The following is a 22756-nucleotide window of genomic DNA, read 5'->3' on the forward strand; positions in this document are numbered from 1 at the left end:
TCGAGTGGACCCAAAGTCACGTCACGTGTGTGACGTATCTTGAAGCTTCGGTGAACATGCCGAGGTGAGTCGACTTCTTACCAATTATCCCCAACCTCCATTTCACTGCCCTAACAACTGCATCTCCCGGCAATTCTACCTTCTACGCCGTGACCAGCTCGACCCAAACCGCAAACCCGAGCTGCGAGAAAAACGAAGAGCCGTCACACGACTATGCGGAGCTCAGCACGAACCACGACGACCGCCCTGGCGCGTCACTTGAACGCCGTCTTCCCGACGTCTTCCTTTCCAGCCTGCACCCGGTGTCGTGCTCCTAAACCACACACTCCACGGCTCTTCTCCCTCACTGCCTCAAGCCGCTCACCTTCCAACTTCGTAAGCCCTCCCCCACCACCGTCATCAGGCTATGCGGCCCTCCCTTCCCGCCGCCTCATCTCCATCGCTGGCCCCGATGCACCCAAGTTTCTCCAGGGTGTCATAACCGCCAGCATCACCGGACCGGAAGCCGAACCTCGGAAGTCCGGCTTCTACACGGCTTTCCTCACCGCCCAAGGCCGCATCCTCTTCGACGTCTTCATCTACCCAGACACCCTGGGCATCTTCCACGCCAACAACCCCTCCGACCCATCCGCCGAGCCAGGCACCGCCTTCCTCATCGAAGTCGACGCCGCCCAAGCCTCAAGCCTAACCCGGCACATCCGCCGCTACAAGCTCCGCGCGCGCCTAAACGCCCGCCTCCTCGACGACGCCGAAGCCACGGTCTGGCACGCCTGGAACGACCCCGCCGGCGGCGCGGCCCTCCCGCCGCTCGACGCCCTGGCCGCCTCGGCGCCCGCCGACTCGGCCCTCGCGCTCGACACGCGCGCGCCCGGCATGGGCGTCCGGTTCGTGCACCGCGGCGTCGAGGCCCCGCCGCTGCTCGACCTCGACGAGTCCACCGAGGCCGCCTACACGGTGCGCCGCTACCTCTTCGGCGTGCCCGAGGGCCAGCACGAGCTGGTGCGCGAGCAGGCCCTGCCGCAGGAGAGCAACGTCGACGTCATGGGCGGCGTCGACTACCGCAAGGGGTGCTACGTCGGGCAGGAGCTGACCATACGGACCAAGCACCGCGGCGTCGTGCGGAAGCGCGTCCTGCCCTGCGTGCTGTATGGTTCCGAGGACCCTGTGCCGCCGACGGAGCTCGCGTACCGGTCGGAAGGTGCGGGCGCGGCGTCCGTCCGGGCCGAGGACGTCCCCGGGGAGGCGAAGATCGAGTCGGTGGATAAGAGGGCGCGGAACCCGGGCAAGTGGCTTCGCGGGGTCGGGAATATCGGGCTGGCGCTGTGTCGACTGGAGACCATGACGGACGTGGCGGGGCCTCTGCCCACGTCTTCGTACAAGTCCACGGACGAGTTCAAGATCGAGTGGGAGGCTGGGGAGGATGAAGCGGGCGAGAAGACGGACGGTGGGAGCGTCATGGTGAAGGCCTTTGTGCCGAATTGGTTACGAGCGGCGCTGGATGCCCAGGCGGCCCAGGCCCAGGGCAAGTCGCAGTCGCAGCCGCAGACCGAGGCTACAGAGTGAAGGTCGTACGCATGGCTTGATTGCAGCCGTATAAACTTTCATGTGTACAACTCGTGATCAGCTGTATATTATCATGTTGGAATTGATCTAGCGTGGAAATGAGAAAAAGGGTATCGCGAACTCTATACTAAATGAAGTTTCCATGCTTGCTCCCCATGCCAAATCATCTTGATGCGTTCCGTATTCGAGGCATGCAAGTCGCATGTCGTAAAATGGCCGCCCCCAAAGCCCCCTTTTGCTACCCGTCTTTCATTTCCACCTCTGTAGGTTGTGTCTGGGTTGATCGCGGGGGTGCCTCGCCCTGGGTTGGCGCCTGTTCTTGTTGCCCCTGTGCCTGTGCTTGTGCCTGTTGCTTCGCCAACTTCTCAGCATCTCGTCTCCTCTGCACAGCAATCATCCGAGCCTTCAGATCCTCCCATCTCGGGGGACCAGCCGGCGCCGAAGCGGGAGCCGTGGTAGGCTGCTGCTGCTGCTGCTGCTGCTGCTTAGCCTCGTCTTCCCCGCTCCCGCGTTTCGACTCCTCACTCTCCCCAACGCCATTTTTATAGTACCCCGCCTTCCCCGCCCTCCTCCTCGCCTTCTTCTCCGCCTTCCGCCTCCTAACCTCGTCAAGCAGAGCCTGCAGTTCCCTCAACCGATCGTCGTCCTCGTCCTTGTCCTCCTCCCGCGCCTGCTCCCGGGCCATGCGCTCCAGCTGCTCGCGCTTAAACCGCTCCGCCTCCTCAACCATACGCCGGCGACCTTCCTCGGCAAGCCGCGCCTTCTCGCGCTCCAGCTGCGCGGCGCGTTCTCGTTCCTCGGCGCGCCGCCGCTTGGCCTCGTTCTCCGCCGCCTCGAGCTCGTCGATGAGCCGCTTGCGGTGGCCCTCTACCTTGGAGCGCTCCTGGGCCCGGAGGCGCTGGGCGCGCCGCGCCGCGTCGTAGGCCCCGCGGGCCGAGGTGTCGAGGAGCACGTCGCGCGCCGTCTCGAGGAGGTCCCATTTGTCCGGGTCGAAGGCCGTGCCCGCTTTGTCGGGGTGGTGTTTTAGGGAGGCTTTGCGCCATGCGCGGTGGACGGCCTTGGCGTCTAGGGAGGCGGTTGCGTCGTCATTTTCGTCGAGGCCGACGAGGGCGTAGAGGTCGATGTTACGGGAGGCGAGGTCGCTCGCTTTGGTGAGGAGTTCTTTCGCCTCCATTGGAAGGTGAGTATCGGGCGGGATGTCCACTTGAATGGAAGGGTAGGAGAGGATATCAAGACGAAGTGCTTCGGCGACGGTTTGCTGAAAGGTTTTCAAGTGGAGCCGGCTCGTTGGTTATGGCAGAGGTGATGTGGGATTGGAAGTCCGAACGTACTCTGTAGAATCAACACTGAAGCTTGAAGTTGTTGGGTGCTGGAAACGAGTTTGCTGATTAGATAAGCAAGTAAGGTACGTACTGAGCAAGGTAGTCCACCATGTTAGACGGCCAGGGCATCAAGAAATGACAACAAAGAATCCCAGTCATGATATTTTCATGTTTTTGGAATCTTTATTTAGAGTTCGAGTCCGTGGCTTCCCCGCTTTAAAAATTAAAATACATATTCGTCTTGCCATGGGTGAAGGCGTGGTGCGGGATCATAAGAACGAGCGAGACAGGCGCGCAGCGTTATTCTTCCAACGATGTCAGTTACCCAAGCTCATCGGAATTACATGTCAGGGGTGATTGAGAACGTCGATTGCGGCTCTGTCTGACACTCGCTTCAAGTTCAACTTGCTGAAAGACGTCTAGTCAGGAGTTGCAAGTGAGGGAGTGGCCCAACTAGACGTCCCGTCCCCATGTTCTTTGAAAGTTGTTTTTGACGGGCGGGAGGGTTACCGTGACTGCAGCATTGCTACTAGGCCAGTCGTAATATCAAGGGAAGACGCTGGCCATAGTTGTAGGAACGGGGCCAAGCAGTCTGATATCCGAATCATGTCGAGTATTCAATGGCCGGCTTGCGAGCGTCCTGAGAATGAACGTTGAGAAACAGTTTTGCCCTGGAGGTAGCTATATCGACGATATTTGCGTTACGGGGCATAAGAAAGGCGTAAGAAAGGAGAACCCGAAAAGAAAAGAATACAGCTAAGAGGCTGGAAATAAAAAGGAGAGAAGCTTTTGATCATATGGGAAACTATACAAACAAAAAGAATACACCTAACAGATCAATGAAACCTGCGGCAGGAGCAAGCACATGCTTTTCAGGCAAAGCCGACGAGACGAAATCATTGGAACATTGCAAGCGGCATTCAATTAACGGATGCGACGCCCATCCGAGACGAACACGCCAACTAGGGAATCAGGGTGTCTGTTGATGTACAATGCCTAGTCCACGACTGGCTTCTATACGCCTCTCCTCTATTTCAGGACAGCCTGGAGGCTCTCAAGGACCTGGACGACGTCAGTTGGCTATCTCATAACAACGGGAGCGGGGCCTCGACAAGCCTCCCGCAGGTTGCACGGAGCATAAACATACCTCCAGCTCAATCTTGGCCTCGGCAACATCCTGCTCGCTGGCGTTGCCGCTCACCACCTTCTGGGCCTCGGCGATCTGCGCCCGGACGGCCTCAGCACTGAAATCCTCCAGGGGGTAGCCCTCGACGGCGTTGATGCTCAACACCGAGTTCGGCTGGACGACGGCGAATCCACCGGACACTAAGCCATTGACACTTTGTTAGCCATCTATTTCGCCCCGCACAATCTTGAAGCTCAAGTCCCGCCCGGCATGGCGAATGGCTGCCATTGGGGAAATGACGAAAGTAGAGTATGATGGCGGTGCGCGACATACGGAAGAACTGCTTGCTGGGCCCGCTCTCTTCCACAACCTCGACAAGACCGGGCTTCAGCTGCTCAATTGAAGGAACGTGGTTGGCGAGGATGCCCATCTCGCCCGACTCGGCGGGGAGGTTGACCTGGACGACGTCCTGGGACTTGTAGATAGACTGCAGACGAAATTGCGGCAATTAGCTTGATTCGCTCTCCGACCGGCCTGTCCTTGTTCGTAGCCAATGGGGCGTCGGCGGCGACGATATCAATCGCACGGGGGACAGGATGTGGAAATTCGCGTTCGTACCTGGTGGGGGAGCGACAGGCTCAGCTTGATCTTTAGGAGAGGTTAGCAAATGGCCGATATCAGACGAGTCGGGGGGAGGGCTGGACTTGAGCTTGCCTTGTCGGGGACAGCATCCGCGTAGGTGCGGCGCTGAAGAGGGGCCCTAATGGCAGCAGGGCGTGCTCGGAGAGCCGCGCGCGCGAAGCGGAGGGAGTTCATGATGGGCTGGCGGGAGGGGGGGAATTGACGTCTGTTGCTGAAGGAAACCTTCCGGTGAAGTCGGGACAGGAATCTTTCGGTTGATGGGGTTCGCGATTCGGTTAGCGGGAGGATTTTCAGTCACGAGTAGTATCACGTGGTTTTGTTGACTTCAATAAGCAGATAAGCTTGTGTTCGGCTAATTTATCGGTTTGACTAGTATATGCCGTTATATATTCAAGTAACGCATTTAATGGTATATTGAAGCAAGCTTGTTGTGGGCTGGGCATCCAAACATTTGCAGGTGGAAAGGGGATTTCTCCGGAAGTGGGTGTGAAGATGCAACAGAATCGGGTAGGTAAGGTATCAATCATTCCTGTCTTCGCGACTTGCCATACCGTGTTCACCCCAAAACTAGAATCAGATGGGGCAAAAAAACCTGCTCGGACAATGAGAACGGACGAGAGATGTCGATTCCTCCAAGAAAATCAGCTTGTGTGACGCAATTCTGGTGTGCAACTGGCCAGGCGTCTTACTTTCAACATCGAGGTCCTTCATCACAGGTTCTTCCGACCGGGCCAAACTTGTGCAATCAGTTCGAGCTGTCTCACAGTCCATCAATCGTCTTGCCCTCACAACTCACGAGACAGCTCTATCCTGCCAAACAAGGCAGCTAGCTGATCCCTGACAATCCCATGATTGCCCGATAGGCGACACACATATCTAACCAGCAGCATTTTCGCAGTGCTCTGTTCGCGCCCATTCCCACTCTCCGGAATCGCGTCCGGGCAAAGCCGTCCTGTGAGCACCGCCGTTGGGTATCACAGCCTGCCGAGATTCGGTATGCTAGTACGCTTTTGGGAGGATGCATTTGGTTGCTGCCAAAGTGGCGTGACAAAACCCCGCGCTCTCAGCGTTTGGCTTGGCTACCTCCTGACCATTTTCATTCCTTCTTGGCTCTACAAAGTGTAGTATTGGATGTCACCGCCCTCCGTTTTCCTGCGTTTTTCTGCGTTTTCCTGGGGTTGTTATGAAGCCTGTGGGACGCAGACGTGGGGGTTCGTGCCGTCGTCGTGCTTGTACGCATGACCCTAATAACTTGTGTCCCAGTCCATGTGGCACCTCCTTCAACCTTCGAATGCGAATACATGGACGGGAAGCAAGGTCACAAGTAATACGGATGGATACTCTTTATCACTCTGCACTCACGTACCGACATGGGGATGAGGAAGTTTCTTGAGATTGGAAAACCGACAACAGGCTAGGAAACGCAGATGAGTCGCTGCGAAATATCCGTTTCCCCCAACTTTCAATCCTATAACGGTCCTCAGTCTGGGACCCTTGAGGCTTCGAGGCTTCTGATGTGACCACCACCGAGACGTCCCCCAGGGACGACGAAGTTCATGGTATCTAAACGCTGACAGTTTCACGCACTGTTCACCGTATTGAGGCTTTTGGGCTTTGTCGGTTACAGTGTAGTCCTCCTGCAAGGAGGCGTCTAGCGTGCTTTTATTAGCACGAAGCAAGACGTGCGCGGCGAGGGGTAGCTCACTGTTCCATTCCCCTTCAGGTCTGTTGCGACAAGGCCAAGCGCGCGAACTACAGTCCTTCTCGTTGTACGAATGATTGTGTTTTATTTTACTTCATTTGTTTGGTGCCGCTGAAACCGGCCCTCTACCTAATCCCCGGCGGAAAGGGCAGCGCCGTTCGTGGTTACATGGTTTCGCCTAGGTAGGGAGTTTCTTGTCCCCCCGAGCAATGCGGGGGGTCTGGCACTGCAAGTGAAAGATGCTGGAATGCTCTGGTCGCGGAAATGCGATGCCGAAGGCGGGGTCACAGAAGTCCATGCACGTAGATTCGTAGCGTGGGGTCAATCGCCGTAACTTGTGCGATCAACTGGCTTGCTTCGGCTTCCACGCCGATTCCTTGTATGTATGGAGAAACCTGGGGAAGGAAAGAAAGGTGTCGAGCTGTAACGGTAAGTAATCTTCGGACTTACAGGACAAAAGAGAAAGAAAAATAGAAAGAAAAGAAACGCTCCTGTTGTCGTCGTCGTTATGGCTTGTTTGTTGGCTGCGTATCCTCCAAGACCAAATAGACTCTTCAGACATACGATCTGTGAGGCTCGAAACTCGTGAGAGTGTGGTAATCATGAGTGTCAAGAAGCTGCATCACGGCTCCGAGCCAGCTCAAGGCAAATCGGAAGTGAACTGTCTCAACATGTCCAACTTCGTTCGAAGTAGTACCTGCATCAAGGGGCCAGTTCGTCTTCACTGGCAGAGCACACATGGCGGTGTCCAACTTGAGGATAGTTGTCTCTCGTCCTATCTCTTGGCCCCCCCCAGGAGCCATGTCAGCGGACCAAAACGAATGCAGCCACCGAAATGCGAATCGCCGGGGTATGACAGATAACGTCATGAAGGGATCTCTGTCTGGGCTTCGTTCCGTTCTCATAGCTGAGGCGCACGAAGGAATTACCTACGATGACACGAAATGTTGTCCACGTCGTCCCTGTAACACTGTTTCACGCAATACCCCTAAATCGATACTACGAAGTAGTTACTAGGCACATTCTTGAGGGGATGGGAAACACTGCGGATATGTCCTCCCCAAAAATTGACAGGATGTGCTTGCTCTCAATATAAATCGTGCTTCGCAGACGCTGGAGAAGGAACGTGGTGGAGCGAGCCGCAGCGGCGCTTCCCGAGTTGAGATGGAAGAGCTGCATTTCACGACCGAAATAACAACCGCGGCAAGGTGGCGGAGTGGTTAACGCGACAGCCTGCTAAGCTGTTTCCTTCGGGAGCGTGAGTTCGAATCTCACCCTTGTCGAATTCTTTTTGTCTTTTCCCTTCGGGTCTCCGCCGACCAAGAGTCTTTTTTTTATTATACATGGACTTTTTTTTCTTTTTCTTTCCACCTTCTTTTTATCTCTTTACATTATTTATTTACTTTATTTCTGTTTTATTTCTGTATTGGGGTTTTTTTTGACGAATTCGGTGGTGTACTAATTAGAGATCCGTCCTATAATTAAATTACATTCTCCCGTACATGGGTAAGGTATGTCTTTGTCATGTGCGTAGGGAAGTAATACAACGTACTTGTTTCCGGGTGGTAAACGTCGAGGTGTTCAACCAAGCTGCGATATACGTTGTAATTACTATTGACGACTAATTTCAGCCTGTCAGCTCAAGACATGCTCTGGACCCAGCAGGATCAGGGTTTCGTTCTACACGTACAAATCGAAGACAAGAGACAAGACATCAACAGCCTGCAGCTCAAGCTGTTGTCGGTTTTAATTACGGATAGAGTACTGATTTTCAAAACCAGGGAAGACCACGCAAATTGGACTCCAGGGAGTGCGAGCTAATTTCACTGTGCGGATTGATGGTTTGCGGTAAAGTGAGCACAGAGGCTGGGAAGTGATTTCCAGCTTTGAGACAAGGGGAGAGACAAGTGGTGAAAGCCTCACACCGAAACGGGCTGGCGCAACGCCGACCGTTTTTAGCCCTCTCCTGGACGAACCCCTGAACGCGCGCCGATGTGGTCGCGTCGATCGGGGTGCAAGGGTTCAAACAGTGTACAACGTACAGGTACACGTATCACGGCGGGGCAACAAATCAACAGCCACCTACCAACGGTCAAAATGAATTGAGGCGAAAAAAAAAGGGGGGGAAAGTGTGTGAAGACGTTCTTTGGAATAATGACCAATACCAATCCTGTCTCGCCGTCACGAATCAGGACATTGTACGGTTATGCCGTTCTGTTTGTTCTTTGCTCCTTGTTCTTTGGCGCGGAAGGACTTGGCCTCGGCTGCGACTTGCAGCTCGCAGCGCAGGGTCGACGATCGAGAATTCGAATTCCGCAAAATCCCGCAACCCCTCGGCGTAGCGTTTCTTGGCGGGGGTTGCTTGACCCTTTCGAGGTCCTTGCACCAGGCTAACGACGTGACGGACAGCATTCGTGCTGCACGTCCCACTGGGCCTTGGGAAAGGATGGGCGGTGTAAATCGGCAGAGCAATGCCGAGCCAAGTTGCCCGTCGTTACCAAGCCCAGAATGGTCCCATGATACAAAGTGATTTATTAGTGTGCGAATAACTTGATCTTAAATACCAAGGGAAGAGTGGCATTGGGAGCGTCCCCCCACTGTTGAGACATTTATTTGAATATCTTGCTAATTTCGTGGACCGGCGGCGGATTAATTATGTTTGGTACGCCAGCAGAATCCCGAACGTGGGGTGCGTAAACGAGTCGATCATTTGTGGATGTCGGGACCCTTTACAAATTACGGTGCTTCGTATGCGGGCTTCGAATTCAAAATGTTTCATTCAGATGGTCCTGTAGATAACGAAGTCATAATGAGTGATGTGTCAAAGCTGCTGCGTACGGCGTGGTCTGGACAAAGAGCGACCGAGGCTGTCTACGTATGCTTTCGCTGCGCAAGAAGACTAAGAAGTTATCCGTAAGCATCATCTCCGCGGCCGAGCCACGTATTTTCTGCGTGTCGCTGCAAATGGCGGTGCATTGGGTGGTGGGCCTGGCTGGGGGAGCGCCAGAAGCGGCTGTACCTATTCGTAGTGATTATCACTCCGTAATTCTTACGAAGTACAGGCTATCGATCAGGACTAAGGAGTCAGCAATGGGTCCTGCACAGGGCTGTCCTGTTAGTTACCACTGCATATCAGAAACCCGGGCGACAATCCCCCGTATGACCTGACTTACCCCCACCTTGGCAAACGGAACTTGATGTACGCTGTACCGTGCATGCTTCTGCAAAGTAGAATATGCCAGCAATAAGATTACAGTATGTATCAAGGATTCGTACAGTATCCGATGACAACTGCATCGACCGCATTCTCTTCCGTTACAATACATCGTCCAGGAACTAGGTACCTAGGTACTGGACGTATTATTTGCTACGGACAAAATACAAGTTTCGTTGATAACAATATCCATCTCAGCCGAATAACAAGTCGTCTGCCCGACAAAATTCTTAGAAACCACTACCTAATTACTTGACACAGCGCAACACAAGCAAGGAAATATCATATGACGTATCAGCCGAACGATTGGATCAACACTATATATAATATTCTATGACAGAGAGAAGAAGTTAAGGTCGCAGAATTACCTAAGTTCTCGCGGTAGTAAAGAATAGCAGCCAGTACAAAGCTTCAGAGTATTTCAATATACAAACGGTAACGTAAATAAGGGGGGTTGAAAGGTTTTTTTTTCTTTTTTTCCCACCGTTTTTCCATTTTCCACTTTTTTTTTATTTAATCCAGGAGGTGTGGGGGGCAAAACGGGGGGCACGGTGTCGTTGGCAAGAACTCCATTGGCTCCACGAGTGACACACTGTGCTGACTTTCCGGCCACCCTCGACCGTGGGCCAATAACTTCGTCGATAGATGCGATGATACCGTATATGTCCGTCGTCCTTTGAACGGTAAGCCTCGACTACTTTGTACACCGTAAAAATACTGCACATAGTGTCGACGCATACTTTATACTGTACAAGAACAGGCTCGTTCTGGGATAGCCTGCGATTCGCCTCCATAGGTACTGTCTCGGGTCCGCTTGCCCTCCCCTGCCACTGAACTCTGACCCTCTGTGTTGACAAAGGCGGTCCATATTACGGCCACCCACCTCTAACCTTAACCAAGTTCTTTCCTCTTCGTATTTTACTCTTTTTCTTCGGATATCTTTCCTCTTCTTTTATCGTTATTCTGTCTACCGCCAGGAACGTTCTCGGGACGAAAAAAGTCTTCATCCTTTGGGTCTTCTCTTCCCGCCACTTGACCACGCCCATTCCCGACGTCATCGGGACTGTGGCAGCCCCAGCCAAATCCCTGGGAGGTCCTCTCTGCCTCTGCCAGCCCGCCTTCTGGGACTTGGGATGATCTTGCCGGTCATCGCCCTCGCCGCACACGGCACTTCGGCATCTTTGTCGTGTCTCGATCCTCGTTCCCACAATCTGTCAACTTTGACCCATTTGTGAACACCCTCTCTTTGACGGCATCTTTGTCACATCATACACAGCCACATTCGACGCGGAATGTTCGTTATGCTCTGATAGAACCCGAGTCCGTCCCTAGGGGCACTAATGTTGCCTCCACGACTGTTCACTCTCCCGATTACACAACAGTCTTCCGATCTGCACTCGCCCTTTCATCGCGAGTCCTTTGAACACTCCAGCCCTTTTCTAGCTCTTTTCCGACCATTCTCTCTCCATCCTTCACTCGATCCAAGGCTGGTTTTTCCGACATCCTCCTCTTCTGTTAAAGCGCCGAAGCGTTTGAGAGAGTCACGACCAACACCCAAGTTTCGTTCCCAGAGGGAATAGAAAGCTCGCACCCATGACATACGGCATGCACACCGGTGCGGCGTCCACCGTCTCGGCGTGTTCAGCACATGCCGCGAATCTTCCGGTCATTGCAGACGAGGAATCCTCTGACGTGGACGAACCCCCCGATTCGAATCTACCTTATTCCCCCATTAAATATGGGGCCTTTGGCCGAAATCCCATCCGACGTTCTGTCGAGATGCACCACCAATCTCTTTTGACCAAGGCTCTTCAAAGTCGTTCAGAAGAAGACGGCACGGACGACCGCCCTTCGACTGGATCCTTTCGACTCCGCCGCTCCGCAACAAGTAACGCCAGTCTCGCTTCCACCGTTGACCTGACTAGCGATACCGGCCTAACAAGTCCCTCTCGAACCAATACGCCCAGCCCGCCTCTTCCCGAGCTTCGATTCCTGACCCTCAATGGCGAGCCCGCGAAGGAACAAAATCGCCCTCCTATATCTCGACCCGACGAACCCGTCAAGGATCTGGTGGCTCCGAAAAAGCGCCGCATCCAATTCGCATGCGACTGCAGGCCGGAAACGAAGCCCGTCGTGCAACCTGTCCCACAAAGACCGGTCCCCCCTGCCAAAGCTTCGTCTCCTCCTCCGCGCAAGACGAGAATTAAATTTGCATACCCAGCTCCTCTTCCTGCGTCCACTCAGAACACTCCGCCTCGCCAAGTGGAGCGGCTCGAGGCGCTCGTCTCCCAGCGTCAACCCTCGGTGTCAGATCGCGAGCGATCGCGCGGCAGTGGCCAAAAGCAGCGCTACTCTCGGTCTCCTAAGCCTGTCGTGCCTCACCATGCTTCCGACGGTTCTGCCTGTAAGACGAAGAAATATATCACTGCGAGCGACAAAGATCTCCAGTGTGAATCGTCTCGTTTTCACGAATTCGCCAGCGACGATCCCTGCCATGACGACTGGATCCTCGAATCGTGCCCCTCCCAGGGACGCAAACTCACCATCGATGACACTCTTTCGAAGGAAAACGAGATACGCAAGATCGCGAGGGAAGCTGAAGAGGAAGCCGATGCAGAGGAGGACTTGGAAACAACAAGGGGCGATGACGACGAAGACGAGGACGCCATAGGCGACACAGTTAGCGGCGTCGTCGGCGAGGATGATGTGCAGCATGACGATGAAGATGACAACGATGACGATGACGGGGACGACGACGACAATGATGGCGAGGACGATGAGGACTACGACTCCGTCGGCTATCACACAGATGAGGAGACGGGCTTCGCTGCCTCTGACGATGAGAACGAGGACGACGGCCTCCAGCTCTGGACTCCCGCGCAGCCGGCCTTGCGCCTCTCAGGAAGCACGCCAGTCCCTCGCCGCTCCTCGACGATGGCTGGGGACCTTTCTGACTCCTCCGTCGGGTCGCCTAGCGGCGTCCGTGGGATCCGGTCTCGCAAGACTAGACGAATCAAGATCCGACCGGGCACACCGGAGCTCCCCGACAGCACCGACTTCGTCTGCGGTACTCTAGACGAGGACCTTCCTATGGAGGATGCGTACATCTCGTGTATGGCCGCTCGGAGGCGTGAGAAACTTCACGTCATCCCTCAAGACATCGACCCCAGCTTTCCCGCCTCAGATCCTGAAGGCGAGGGCGAGGAAGAAATATTCAATCCGGTGAAGCACGCTAGTGACGACGAGGACCCGTGGCTTCATGGTAAGATGGATGACCTGCATCATGAACAAGACGGGCGCGGTCGGAAGAAGAAGGGGACACGTCCTTCTCCCAAACGCTATCACTCGCCGCCGCCACCAAAGAAATACCACTCTCCACCTCCGAAGCGTCACCATTCCCCCGCCCCAACCAAAACTCGTGGGCGCTCTTCGCCACATCGTCTCTTCGACCGTCGTCTGTCGCCTCGTCTTCTTTCACCCCCTCCGCCTCGGCTTCTCCAGTCGCCGCCTTCGTCTCTGCGCACGGGAGCACAGGCGATTCCCTTTAAGGAGCTGGCGTCGCGCCCCGGCCTGACCATGACCAAGTCGCTGCCTCGAGCACCCGCTTTGTTTCCCAACCACCGACATGGCCGTCGCAGCAAGCTGGCCATGACCAATGCAAATAGCAACAACGACATCCATGTTCGAGGTGCCATCGACATTGTTAAGGGTCTGGAGAAGAAGCGTCAGAGACGCAGGGAGAAGTTTTATCAAAAGTATTGCAACCGCGCTCGCAAGGGGCAAATCCCGGAACGCAAGCCTCAACCCGGCATGGGATATGAGCGGATGAGGGAGCTTGGCCTCATCATGGCCGGGAAGATTGAACAGTGCAATTATGTTCTGTCAGTCTGAGCTTCCTCTGGACGACAAGGCCGTCGCCTTGTTCTTTTTCTTTTTTGTGTCTTTCCGCATTCTTCCCTTGAATTTTCTCCCCGTTGTATTTGCATCAAGTGCCACCCGCACGAGGCGACCTAGGTGTTTAGCATTGGGAAGGTGCGGCGTCTCACTTCTACCTGCATCCAGACGGCATAACCTGATATTTCTTTTCCTATGTCCATATTCTTTTCAGTGTACATAGCGACATGCCTTTTTTTGGGGGGGGGTGTCATTTTCTACTATGCCCATCGTAAGATGAGGCGAGGGCTCTGTGTATAATCCCTTTAGCGAGACGAGTGGACAGGCTGGAGTGAGGGGAGGAGTCCATACCCTGGTAAAGACTCGTTAGCTTGCATGGGACGGTTGGGACATCAGGGGCATTTCTGGAGTTTTGGTAATGAGACATATGGCGGCTTATTGCCTGTCTTTCGATGACATATCATGCTGGTTCTACGAAGTATTCGCTGTGCAGTGATCTGACAGGATGAACCTTGGGAGCCCGGTTTGACAACAGTTGCAAACTGTCTACGGTGGTGGCGGACAAGACAATCTCGCCTTGCACGTAGAGCAGGGCTCTAGAGCACAGGTTTCGTGGCCCGTGACGATTTGGTAGAGCTGATACGGGGCTCCTACAACCCTTATTTTTGAGTAATCTGGCCTTTCAACTCTTGGATCAATCGCGCATTCAGGACACGGCTCAATCCTTGTTCGATTAGGTAATCCAAACGTCGGCACTTCGATGAAAGCCTTACAGCTCGTGCCAGCTGTACCGGATTTCAGGCCTTGATTTTCAGGCAACAATTTCCATCCTCTTCCCACAAGGCTTCCTTCACCTCGTCACTACACGAGAAACGAGCTCCCGTTTCCTGCCAACTTGGCCCTTTTTGTTTATTACATCCCTCACGACTCGCACGATCTGAACAATTCAAGGCCCACACTGAGATCATAACTGGCCGAGACCGGCAAAGCAACTAGACAATACAATACCTATTGCTACGCTTTAATCATGTGGATTATCAACTGGTGTATGTGTCCTCGCCCGTCCCCGAGAGCTCAAGCGACACCCGTTCTTTGGAAGTGGTCACTCCAAAAGAAAACCCCACTGACATATACCGACTCCTGCAGTCTACGATGTGCTCTCGAATCTTGGCTTGCTGAACAAGCATGCCAAGCTCCTATTCCTCGGTCTGGATAACGCTGGCAAGACGACTCTCCTGCACATGTTGAAGGTCCGTAGGACTCTTGAAGCTTTCATGATGATTATATAACTTTGGGTCATTGCACGGGATACACCGCACTGTTTTCGAGTGCTCTAGTCATGACGCCGGGGACCGACCGAAAAAAAGAAGAAGAAAAAATTCGACGAACGGCAGCGACATGGAACGCTCTGCTAACTTCAATCTCCAAACGATAGAACGACCGTGTTGCCATTCTCCAGCCCACTCTCCATCCCAGTTCGTACTACCCGTCTCTTTTCCCCTCGCGGTGACGCCGCAACTGTTTGTCTGTTTGTTTGTGATCCCCGAGCTGACAGTCTCCACCGCGCCAACCAGCCTCCGAAGAACTCGCCATCGGTAACGTTCGGTTCACGACTTTCGACCTGGGCGGCCATCAGCAAGCGCGCCGGCTGTGGAAGGACTACTTCCCCGAGGTGAATGGGATCGTCTTCCTGGTGGACGCGAAGGACCACGAGCGGTTCCCCGAGGCCAAGGCGGAGCTGGACGCGCTCCTCTCGATGGAGGAGCTGCAGAAGGTCCCCTTCGTCGTGCTCGGCAACAAGATCGACCACCCGGATGCCATTTCGGAGGACGAGCTGCGCCACCAGCTTGGACTTTACCAGACTACGGGCAAGGGCAAGGTGCCCCTTGAGGGGATCCGGCCCATTGAGCTGTTTATGTGCTCGGTGGTTATGCGGCAAGGTTGGTCTTTTTCCCATGTTCCCGTGTGGAGGGAGGTTTTCCAGCATGCCAAAAATAAAATAAAAATAAAAAAAGGAATGGAGAAGAAAAACAACTGGACAAGCTAACATGTTTGAAAACACAGGATACGGCGAGGGTATCAGGTGGTTGTCGCAGTACGTCTAAGCGAGGAGGAAGAGCCATCGACGCTTTTCCTCTTCTTCTTTTTCGAGGAAATCCGAGCTAGGCAGCGGCGCACTACCGGCGACACTCGACACTACACTGGATCATGGACTACTACTACGATACGATACCGATGTCTGCACGACGGAGATGGGCGTGGGGAGCTTTGGCGTCGTCAGAAACAGGTAATTTTTTTTCAAACACCTGATTTTGATCGGGGGTACGACGAGCTATAATGGATTGATTGCACTGGAGGACTGGATCTCTTTTGCCGTATTCTTCCCTGGTGTCTTGTCGAAGGACCCGAGGCCATACTTTGGAGGGAAGCGAGGCGGTAGGGGGAGCCAGATACCTTAGATAACCCGTCAGGCAAATGGCCAATTCTGTCCATAGAGGCAGGCGGTTTGTTAGATTATTTAGTACTCGAATTGCGTTCTTTTCCTCGTGCTTTGGCTGCTCTGGTCTCGGTTGTCTGGTTCTTGCCTGTTCTATTCTGTAGGGCGATGTACGATACGATGCTCAAGATAGTACCTAAGGTACCTGTATTTCACAGGTCTTCGCTCACGTAATTTGGTCTCGACAAATTGACCTCAAGTACCTTACGCAGTGCGGAACAGACTCGACATCGCGAAACGTCCAAGTCAGCAAGGTACCTTACCTTATCAGGTACTCCATTGGTACGTACTAATTACGGAAGGCTAACATCTATCCCCACCGACGTCATGTTGGGGTGTGATCCCGAGGTACTTCTTCACAAGGCCTTTTCCACCCACTTCTACCTTGTACAGTACGTTTATTATTGATTATTATTATTTAGGGACACGGGAATTGTCCCCAACTTCATCCATTCCCAAACCAACTTCTTCGTTTTCGCCCCTTTCTCTTCTAGAGAGCAACACGACTCATCTCCCAGAACCCATCGGATCAATCACTCCCATCTCTTGGAATCTGGGTCTTATAATGAGTCAATTTCCTTCGGAAGCAGCCCGCAACTATGGCTGAGTCCTCGACCGATCCTTATGGCTTCCCGCCAGAGGCATACAACCCGTCCAGCTTACCGGATATCGACACCAAGTTCATAAAGGACGAAGATCTGGCTGCCTTCATCTCGGCTCTCCATGCCCCCGACCCTCTTCAGAATCAATCCGACGACATCACTTCCCCGCACTCCTCCCGTAGCGCCAGCTATTTCTTGGACCCCGATCACACCAAACGCAAGGGCTCCGCCGTCAGTCTTTTCGATGGCTCCGACTCGCAATCTATCGCCGCTCAAGCTGCCGCGCAAGCGGGGGACGTATCTGCCCCTTCTGGAGGGCTCCCCCAACAACAACACCAACAACAACAAAATGGCGTGTACGGCAATGCCCGTCCGCCGACCCCGACTCTGGGCCGTCGTCAGTCGAGCATGTTCATCACCGCCCAGAACGACTGGGCCCCGATCCACAGGCGTGTCCATCAAAAGAGGCGTGGAGACGACGCGCGCAAGGCAGACGGCGGAGGTGGCCAGGCCCTCCTGGGCACGCGTACCAAGGACGAGACGCGCGAAGGGTACCTGTACAGCCTCCTCAAATGGCCCATGCTCTTCTTCGTGGGTGCGTGGTTGGTCGGCCTGTCGCTGACCTACCTCTACACGCGGCTGTACATCTGGGTCTACGAGCAGTTCGTCACCTGGCGCGGGCGTCGGCAGCAGCTGCGCATGAGGCTGCGCCGGACGCACCGGTACCGCGACTGGGTGGCGGCGGCGCGGGAGCTTGACAGGTACCTCGGCCGCGAGAAGTGGAAAGAGCAGAACAGCTTTGCGTATTACGACTCCAAGACGGTTCGGCGCGTGTGGGAGCAGCTGCGACGTTGTCGCTTGCGGGCCGAGGCTGTCGAGCACGGTGGTGTGGACGAGAAAGAAAAGGAGAGCGGAAGGGCTGTGGAGGATCTCAAGGCCCTCCTGGAGGCGTGCGTCAAGAATAACTTTGTGGGCGTGGAGAATCCCAGGCTGTATAGCCAGACGTACTATGGTACCAAGAATCTTGTGCAGAATTTCGTCGACGAAGGTGAGTTCTGCCCAGTCCGCGTGCCTGGGGGAAGGGTATTGGTGGCATGTATGCAAGTGGATGCCTGTGGATGCCTGACTGACATACGTCTCTCTCCCTCTCTGTCTTTCTCTCTCTCTAGTGGAAAAGAGCGTGGATTTCCTCCGCGAAACGAAACAACTGAGCCTCGAGGAGAAACGTGTGGCGTTCAAGGGGATGCATGCCAATTTCGGCCGCACGGCGCTCTGCCTGTCCGGAGGAGCATCGTTTGCATACTATCACTTTGGGGTCGTCAAGGCGTTGCTGGAAGCCGACCTGCTACCCGATGTCATTACGGGAACTAGTGGCGGTGCCCTTGTGGCAGCCCTGGTGGCAACGCGTACGAACGAGGAGCTCAAGCAGCTGCTCGTCCCCGCGCTCGCCACCCGCATCACGGCGTGCCGCGAGCCCATCACTACGTGGTTGCCGCGATGGTGGAAGACGGGTGCGCGGTTCGACGCGGTCGACTGGGCTCGGCAGTCCTCCTGGTGGAGTCGCGGGTCCATGACATTCCGCGAGGCGTTCGAACGGACGGGCCGCATCCTCAACGTGAGCTGCGTCCCAGCCGACCCGCACTCGCCCACGATCCTCTGCAACTACCTGACCAGCCCCGACTGCGTCATCTGGTCGGCGGTCCTCGCGTCGGCGGCGGTCCCGGGCATCCTCAATCCCGTGGTGCTCATGATGAAGCAGCGCGACGGGACGCTCGCGCCCTACTCGTTCGGGCACAAGTGGAAGGACGGCAGCCTCCGGACGGACATACCGATCAAGGCGCTCAACCTCCACTTCAACGTCAACTTCCCCATCGTGTCGCAGGTCAACCCGCACATCAACCTCTTCTTCTTCTCGTCGCGCGGGTCGGTGGGCCACCCGGTCACGCACCGCAAGGGCAAAGGGTGGCGCGGCGGGTACGTCATGTCGGCGGTCGAGCACTACCTCAAGCTGGACATGAACAAGTGGCTCCGGTTCATCCGGCACGCCGAGCTGCTCCCGCGGCCGCTGGGCCAGGACTGGTCGCAGCTCTTCCTGCAGCAGTTCAGCGGCACCGTCACCGTGTGGCCCCTGACGGTGCCGTCGGACTTTGTGCACATCCTCTCGGACCCGGACCCGCCGCGCCTGGCGCGCATGCTGCACGAGGGGCGGCAGCGCGGGTTCCCGATCCTCAAGTTTGTGGGGAACCGGCTCCGCGTGGAGCGGGCGGTCGAGCGCGGCCGGAGGGAGACGCGGCCGTGGGTCCGGCGGGGCAGCATCGAGACGATCCTCAGCGAGGAGGACTTGCGGAGCCTGCTGATCAACAGCGGGAGCACGGATGCAGACGAGGACTCGACGGACGGGGAGGCTGGGGAGCTGACGACCGCGTTGGAGAATGAGGTTGCTATTGCGGATGACGATTTGGACGACCAGGAGGTAGGGCAGAGGTGGAGGTAGGGGGTTTGGAAGACCGTTTAGACGGGATGCGTCTTTAACGTGGCTACGCGTTGCGTTGCTCTGTCTTTCTGTCTTTTTTTCTCCCTTTTTTTCTTTTTTTCTCTTTCCTCTTCATTTTTTCCTTTTCCCTTGGATCACGACGAGGACACGGCAGCATGGCGTTTTAGGGGTTCAGGGTGTGTAGAACGCTATTACAAGGAGGGTAGAGGGCCGACATGGGCGTATACAGCAGAGAATAGATCATTATACAATGACATTGGAACTGTCCTTCTCGCGACCAACCACCATGGTGTTGGTTAAGGTACAGGGCTACAAGTACCTAATTAGGTACCTACCTTACATCAGCTCCCGTCTTATCGCACCCGATTACTTATCAGAAGGACAGATTGTCCATGTCCTGGACTGCACCACGGGCCACCAACCTCCGACTGCCGTGTACAGATCGGGATTAGCGCGGCTTTCCTTTTGCATGTCCCCGACCGGGCAGCCATCCATTCGGTGGCAAACGAGGACCCACCTTGGCAGTTTCAGTCTGGCAAGTACTGTCGAGCAAGTCCTTGTCGGCTGGCAAGGAAAGAACGCTTAGGTAACCCAGAATATTTTCCGACGTTCAACGCCGGAGGCCACGATTGTCAACTGGGAACTTGGGTCCGATGTGCGACCGAACTTCCCCATTCCTTTCACTCCCCTCAACACCATAGCTCCAAGACCCTGACCACGGCCACGGTCTCTACGTCAAGATGAGCTCCGGGTATTCATACGACGAGCAGGTCAGTTATAATGCCCTTCGAAAAGAAAAAGAAAAAAGAAGTGCACAGACAGAGAGCTCACATATAACACGCAGGGGCAATTCTTCCCCATCTTCATCCTCACCCTCACCAGTCTCATTACCCTCCCTCTTACCTACACTCTCGTCTCCCCAGCAAAGGATCTCGAGGCCACTGCCCCGCGGATCAAGTCAGACTACAAGCCAGAACATGACGACATATTACAATCCCTCCGCCAGGCGCAGAAGCGCAAGCAAAGGCGTGTTCTCCGTACCGTCTTCGTCCTGGCCGGATGGGCCCTCATGGCCTTCATGGTCTACCTGATCGTTACCACCCAGCGCACCGCGCCCAAGATTTGGAATCCCTATGACATTCTAGGCATTTCTGATGTACGTCTCCGTTCCTTCCCTCCTTCCCTCCTTCCCTCCTTCCCACCTTTCCCATTGTCGTATTCCATTCCTCCGCTTCGTTTCCAGTAGTGGACAGGTTGGCCTGACTGGTCTTTTTTTTATTGCCCGCCCCCCCTCTAGTCTTCGACCGAACAAGCAATCAAGAAAAGGTACAAGACCCTGTCAAGGACACTGCATCCCGACAAGGCCAGGCCCGACGCCGCCAAGAACGAGACGGTCGAATCCCTCAACACCGCCTGGGTCGACATCTCCAAGGCATACCAGGCCCTTACCGACGAGGAGGTCCGGAACAACTACATCCAGTACGGCCACCCCGATGGCAAGCAGAGCTTCTCTATCGGCATCGCTCTACCCCCATGGATCATCGCCCACGGCAACGAGAAATATGTCATCTTCCTGTACACCGCCCTTCTCGGCGTTCTGCTTCCCTATCTGGTTGGCTCCTGGTGGTACGGCAGTCAGCGCATGTCCAAGGAGGGCGTCCTCATGGAGAGTGCCAATAACCTCTTCCGTGCCTACGTCGACAGCATCGACACCGGGGGCGTCATCACCGCCCTGAGCGTCGGAAAGGAGTACGAGGAGGCTTTCAAGGGCGACAAGGCCGACTCCGGGCTCGCCACCATCGAGTCCCGCATCGCCTCCCAGGACGACGACTCCGGAATGTCTACCAAGGATAAGCACGCCCTCGTGGACCTCGACAACGGCGTCCGCCGCAAGGCCCTCGCTCTCCTCTGGGCCTATCTGGGCCGCGTCGAGCTCGGCGATGACGCCCTCAACCGTGCCAAGTACGAAGTAGCCCCGGTGGCCCACTCCCTCAACCGCGCCTTCTCCGTCATTTCCCAGGCCTTCGGTCACACCGATCCCATCGTCGCCTCCTTCAAGACCAGCCAGCACCTCGTCCAGGCCATCCATCCCAAGGCGTCCCCTCTCCTGCAGCTCCCCCACTTCACCCCTGCCGTCGCGCGAGCCGTGGACGGCGATCGCAAGGGCCACACCACCGTCCAGCAGTTTATGGAGCTCCCGGACGCCCAACGGAGAAGCCTCGTCGTGGGGAAGGGCCTCCTCTCCGATGCGCAGTACAAGTCGGCCGTCGGCGTCGCCCGGCAGCTGCCGTATTTCCAGGTCGCCAAGGCCTTCTTCAAGGTGACCGGCGAGAAGTTCATCATCCCTTCCTCCCTCGTGACCCTGGTCGTCAAGGGACGTATCGTGCCCCCGGGCAGCGAGAACGTGCCGGCCGTCAACCCGCTGGACCTGGAGGACGTGGACCCCGCCGAAGACGACGTCGACGCCTTCATCGGCCGCAAGAGCAAGGTCATTGTCAAGGCGGCCGACGGGAAGCCGGTGGCCTTGGACAAGAAGCCCGTGCTGCCCCCGCTGGCCCACGCGCCCTACTTCACCCGCGCCCAGGCCCCCACCTGGTCCGTCTTTTTGACGGACGCCAAGCAGGGCAAGATGGCCGTCCCGCCCTTCCACTTCACCCACTTCGACCAGCCCATCTTCGGCGACGACGGCAAGCCCACCTTCAACATGCAGACTCTCAAGGCGCAGTTCGCCGCGCCGCCACAGCCCGGCCACTACACTTTCGTCATGCACGTCATGAACGACAGCTATGTCGGCTTCGATACCACCATGGAGGTGACGCTGGTGGTCGAGCACCCAAGCAAGGCGGCTGCCATTGTAGCTGAAGATGAGATTAGCGAACCTGAAGAGGGTGAGTCTTTTTTTTTTTTTTTTAACCCTTCCTTTTCTCACCCAACTCCCTTGCCCCCTTGTTACAGTCTGCTAACAGTCCTTTTTTTTTCTCTCCTTCGCAGACTCTTTGGCTGGCCAGATGAGCGCCCTCAAGGGCGGCAGCGTCCCGGGCACGACCAAGCCCAGGAAGAAGCCGGCCGAGGAGGACTCGGACGAGGAGAGCGGCACGGACGACGATGAGGCGGATGACACGAGTGAGACGAACACGGATACGGAGGATGAGGGTGCGTAAAGGCCGTGGGCAGTCCATTGGTCTACAGGGGAGAACGGTGGGCTGTGTTGCGTCGAGAGGTTTGTCATTTACGTCGAGTCTCCGTCCTGGTTTGTCCCTCGATGGAGGGGGGTTACGTGGGAACCTGATGTTCTTCTTTTTTATTTTATCCTATTTTCGTTCTCCGTGGTGTAGCGGAGGTAAAGCGACACGGGGAAGGGGCATCATGTTTTGGTGGATGTCACTGTAGCGATAGGGGAATGAGGCCCAGGGCATGGGACGAGCCGAGGAGAAAGAAAGAAAATGATGAGAATCAATACCCGGCTTTACATGCCCTTTGCGTAAGCGTGTGTCTCTCTGTGCTGGCGGCCATTATGACGGGTCAGGCTTGTAAGTTACGCCTCTCTTCAGCGAAGCAGGACATACTCATGATCCTGTGGTTGAGCATTTTCTCGGGGCCCGGGGCGGGATAGAAGTTTGGAAGCTGAGCTGATAATGTGGCAGATGAAGAAAGCATTCTGCATTGAGATATCTGAGGCTGCGAGACGATGAGCCCAGGC

General features: G+C 55.4%; 7 protein-coding genes and 1 non-coding gene across 8 annotated transcripts; 6 read left to right on the plus strand and 2 right to left on the minus strand.

The window, feature by feature from the left end:
- Positions 1-91: 91 nt before the first annotated feature.
- SODALDRAFT_328426 (Aminomethyltransferase folate-binding domain-containing protein) lies at positions 92-1675 on the plus strand. The gene has a single exon (XM_028610689.1). It carries the CDS (start codon positions 214-216, stop codon positions 1561-1563), a length of 1350 nt encoding a protein of 449 aa, XP_028463850.1. The 5' UTR covers positions 92-213; the 3' UTR covers positions 1564-1675.
- Positions 1622-2989, minus strand: SODALDRAFT_328427 (hypothetical protein). The gene has a single exon (XM_028610690.1). The coding sequence runs from the start codon at positions 2735-2737 to the stop codon at positions 1802-1804; it is 936 nt and encodes a 311-aa protein (XP_028463851.1). The 5' UTR covers positions 2738-2989; the 3' UTR covers positions 1622-1801.
- A 925-nt stretch (positions 2990-3914) lies between these two features.
- On the minus strand, positions 3915-4827 carry SODALDRAFT_337225 (ATP synthase delta chain; the record flags this gene model as incomplete). The annotated part of the gene is made up of 5 exons (XM_028612661.1): positions 3915-3947; positions 4033-4211; positions 4345-4498; positions 4630-4659; positions 4726-4827. 5 exons carry the CDS (start codon positions 4825-4827, stop codon positions 3915-3917), a joined length of 498 nt encoding a protein of 165 aa, XP_028463852.1.
- Positions 4828-7557: 2730 nt separating this feature from the next.
- On the plus strand, positions 7558-7638 carry SODALDRAFT_t175. The gene has a single exon. It is a non-coding gene; the product is annotated as a tRNA-Ser (tRNA).
- Positions 7639-10763: 3125 nt separating this feature from the next.
- On the plus strand, positions 10764-13587 carry SODALDRAFT_56963 (hypothetical protein). The gene is made up of 2 exons (XM_028615488.1): positions 10764-13020; positions 13099-13587. The coding sequence occupies exons 1-2, from the start codon at positions 11163-11165 to the stop codon at positions 13458-13460; spliced, it is 2220 nt and encodes a 739-aa protein (XP_028463853.1). The 5' UTR covers positions 10764-11162; the 3' UTR covers positions 13461-13587.
- Positions 13588-14490: 903 nt separating this feature from the next.
- Positions 14491-15568, plus strand: SODALDRAFT_283291 (GTP-binding protein-like protein; the record flags this gene model as incomplete). Its single annotated transcript, XM_028608399.1, has 5 exons — positions 14491-14509; positions 14610-14713; positions 14899-14938; positions 15038-15403; positions 15528-15568. The coding sequence occupies 5 exons, from the start codon at positions 14491-14493 to the stop codon at positions 15566-15568; spliced, it is 570 nt and encodes a 189-aa protein (XP_028463854.1).
- Positions 15569-16400: 832 nt separating this feature from the next.
- On the plus strand, positions 16401-19210 carry SODALDRAFT_328433 (FabD/lysophospholipase-like protein). Its single transcript, XM_028610691.1, has 2 exons — positions 16401-17610; positions 17732-19210. Exons 1-2 carry the CDS (start codon positions 16560-16562, stop codon positions 19054-19056), a joined length of 2376 nt encoding a protein of 791 aa, XP_028463855.1. The 5' UTR covers positions 16401-16559; the 3' UTR covers positions 19057-19210.
- A 492-nt stretch (positions 19211-19702) lies between these two features.
- Positions 19703-22683, plus strand: SODALDRAFT_300339 (translocation protein sec63). The gene is made up of 4 exons (XM_028608882.1): positions 19703-19826; positions 19901-20212; positions 20354-21944; positions 22048-22683. The coding sequence occupies exons 1-4, from the start codon at positions 19797-19799 to the stop codon at positions 22215-22217; spliced, it is 2103 nt and encodes a 700-aa protein (XP_028463856.1). The 5' UTR covers positions 19703-19796; the 3' UTR covers positions 22218-22683.
- The last annotated feature ends 73 nt before the right edge of the window (positions 22684-22756 follow it).

Source organism: Sodiomyces alkalinus (genome assembly GCF_003711515.1).
Source record: "Sodiomyces alkalinus F11 unplaced genomic scaffold SODALscaffold_10, whole genome shotgun sequence".
Classification (NCBI taxonomy): domain Eukaryota; kingdom Fungi; phylum Ascomycota; class Sordariomycetes; order Glomerellales; family Plectosphaerellaceae; genus Sodiomyces; species Sodiomyces alkalinus.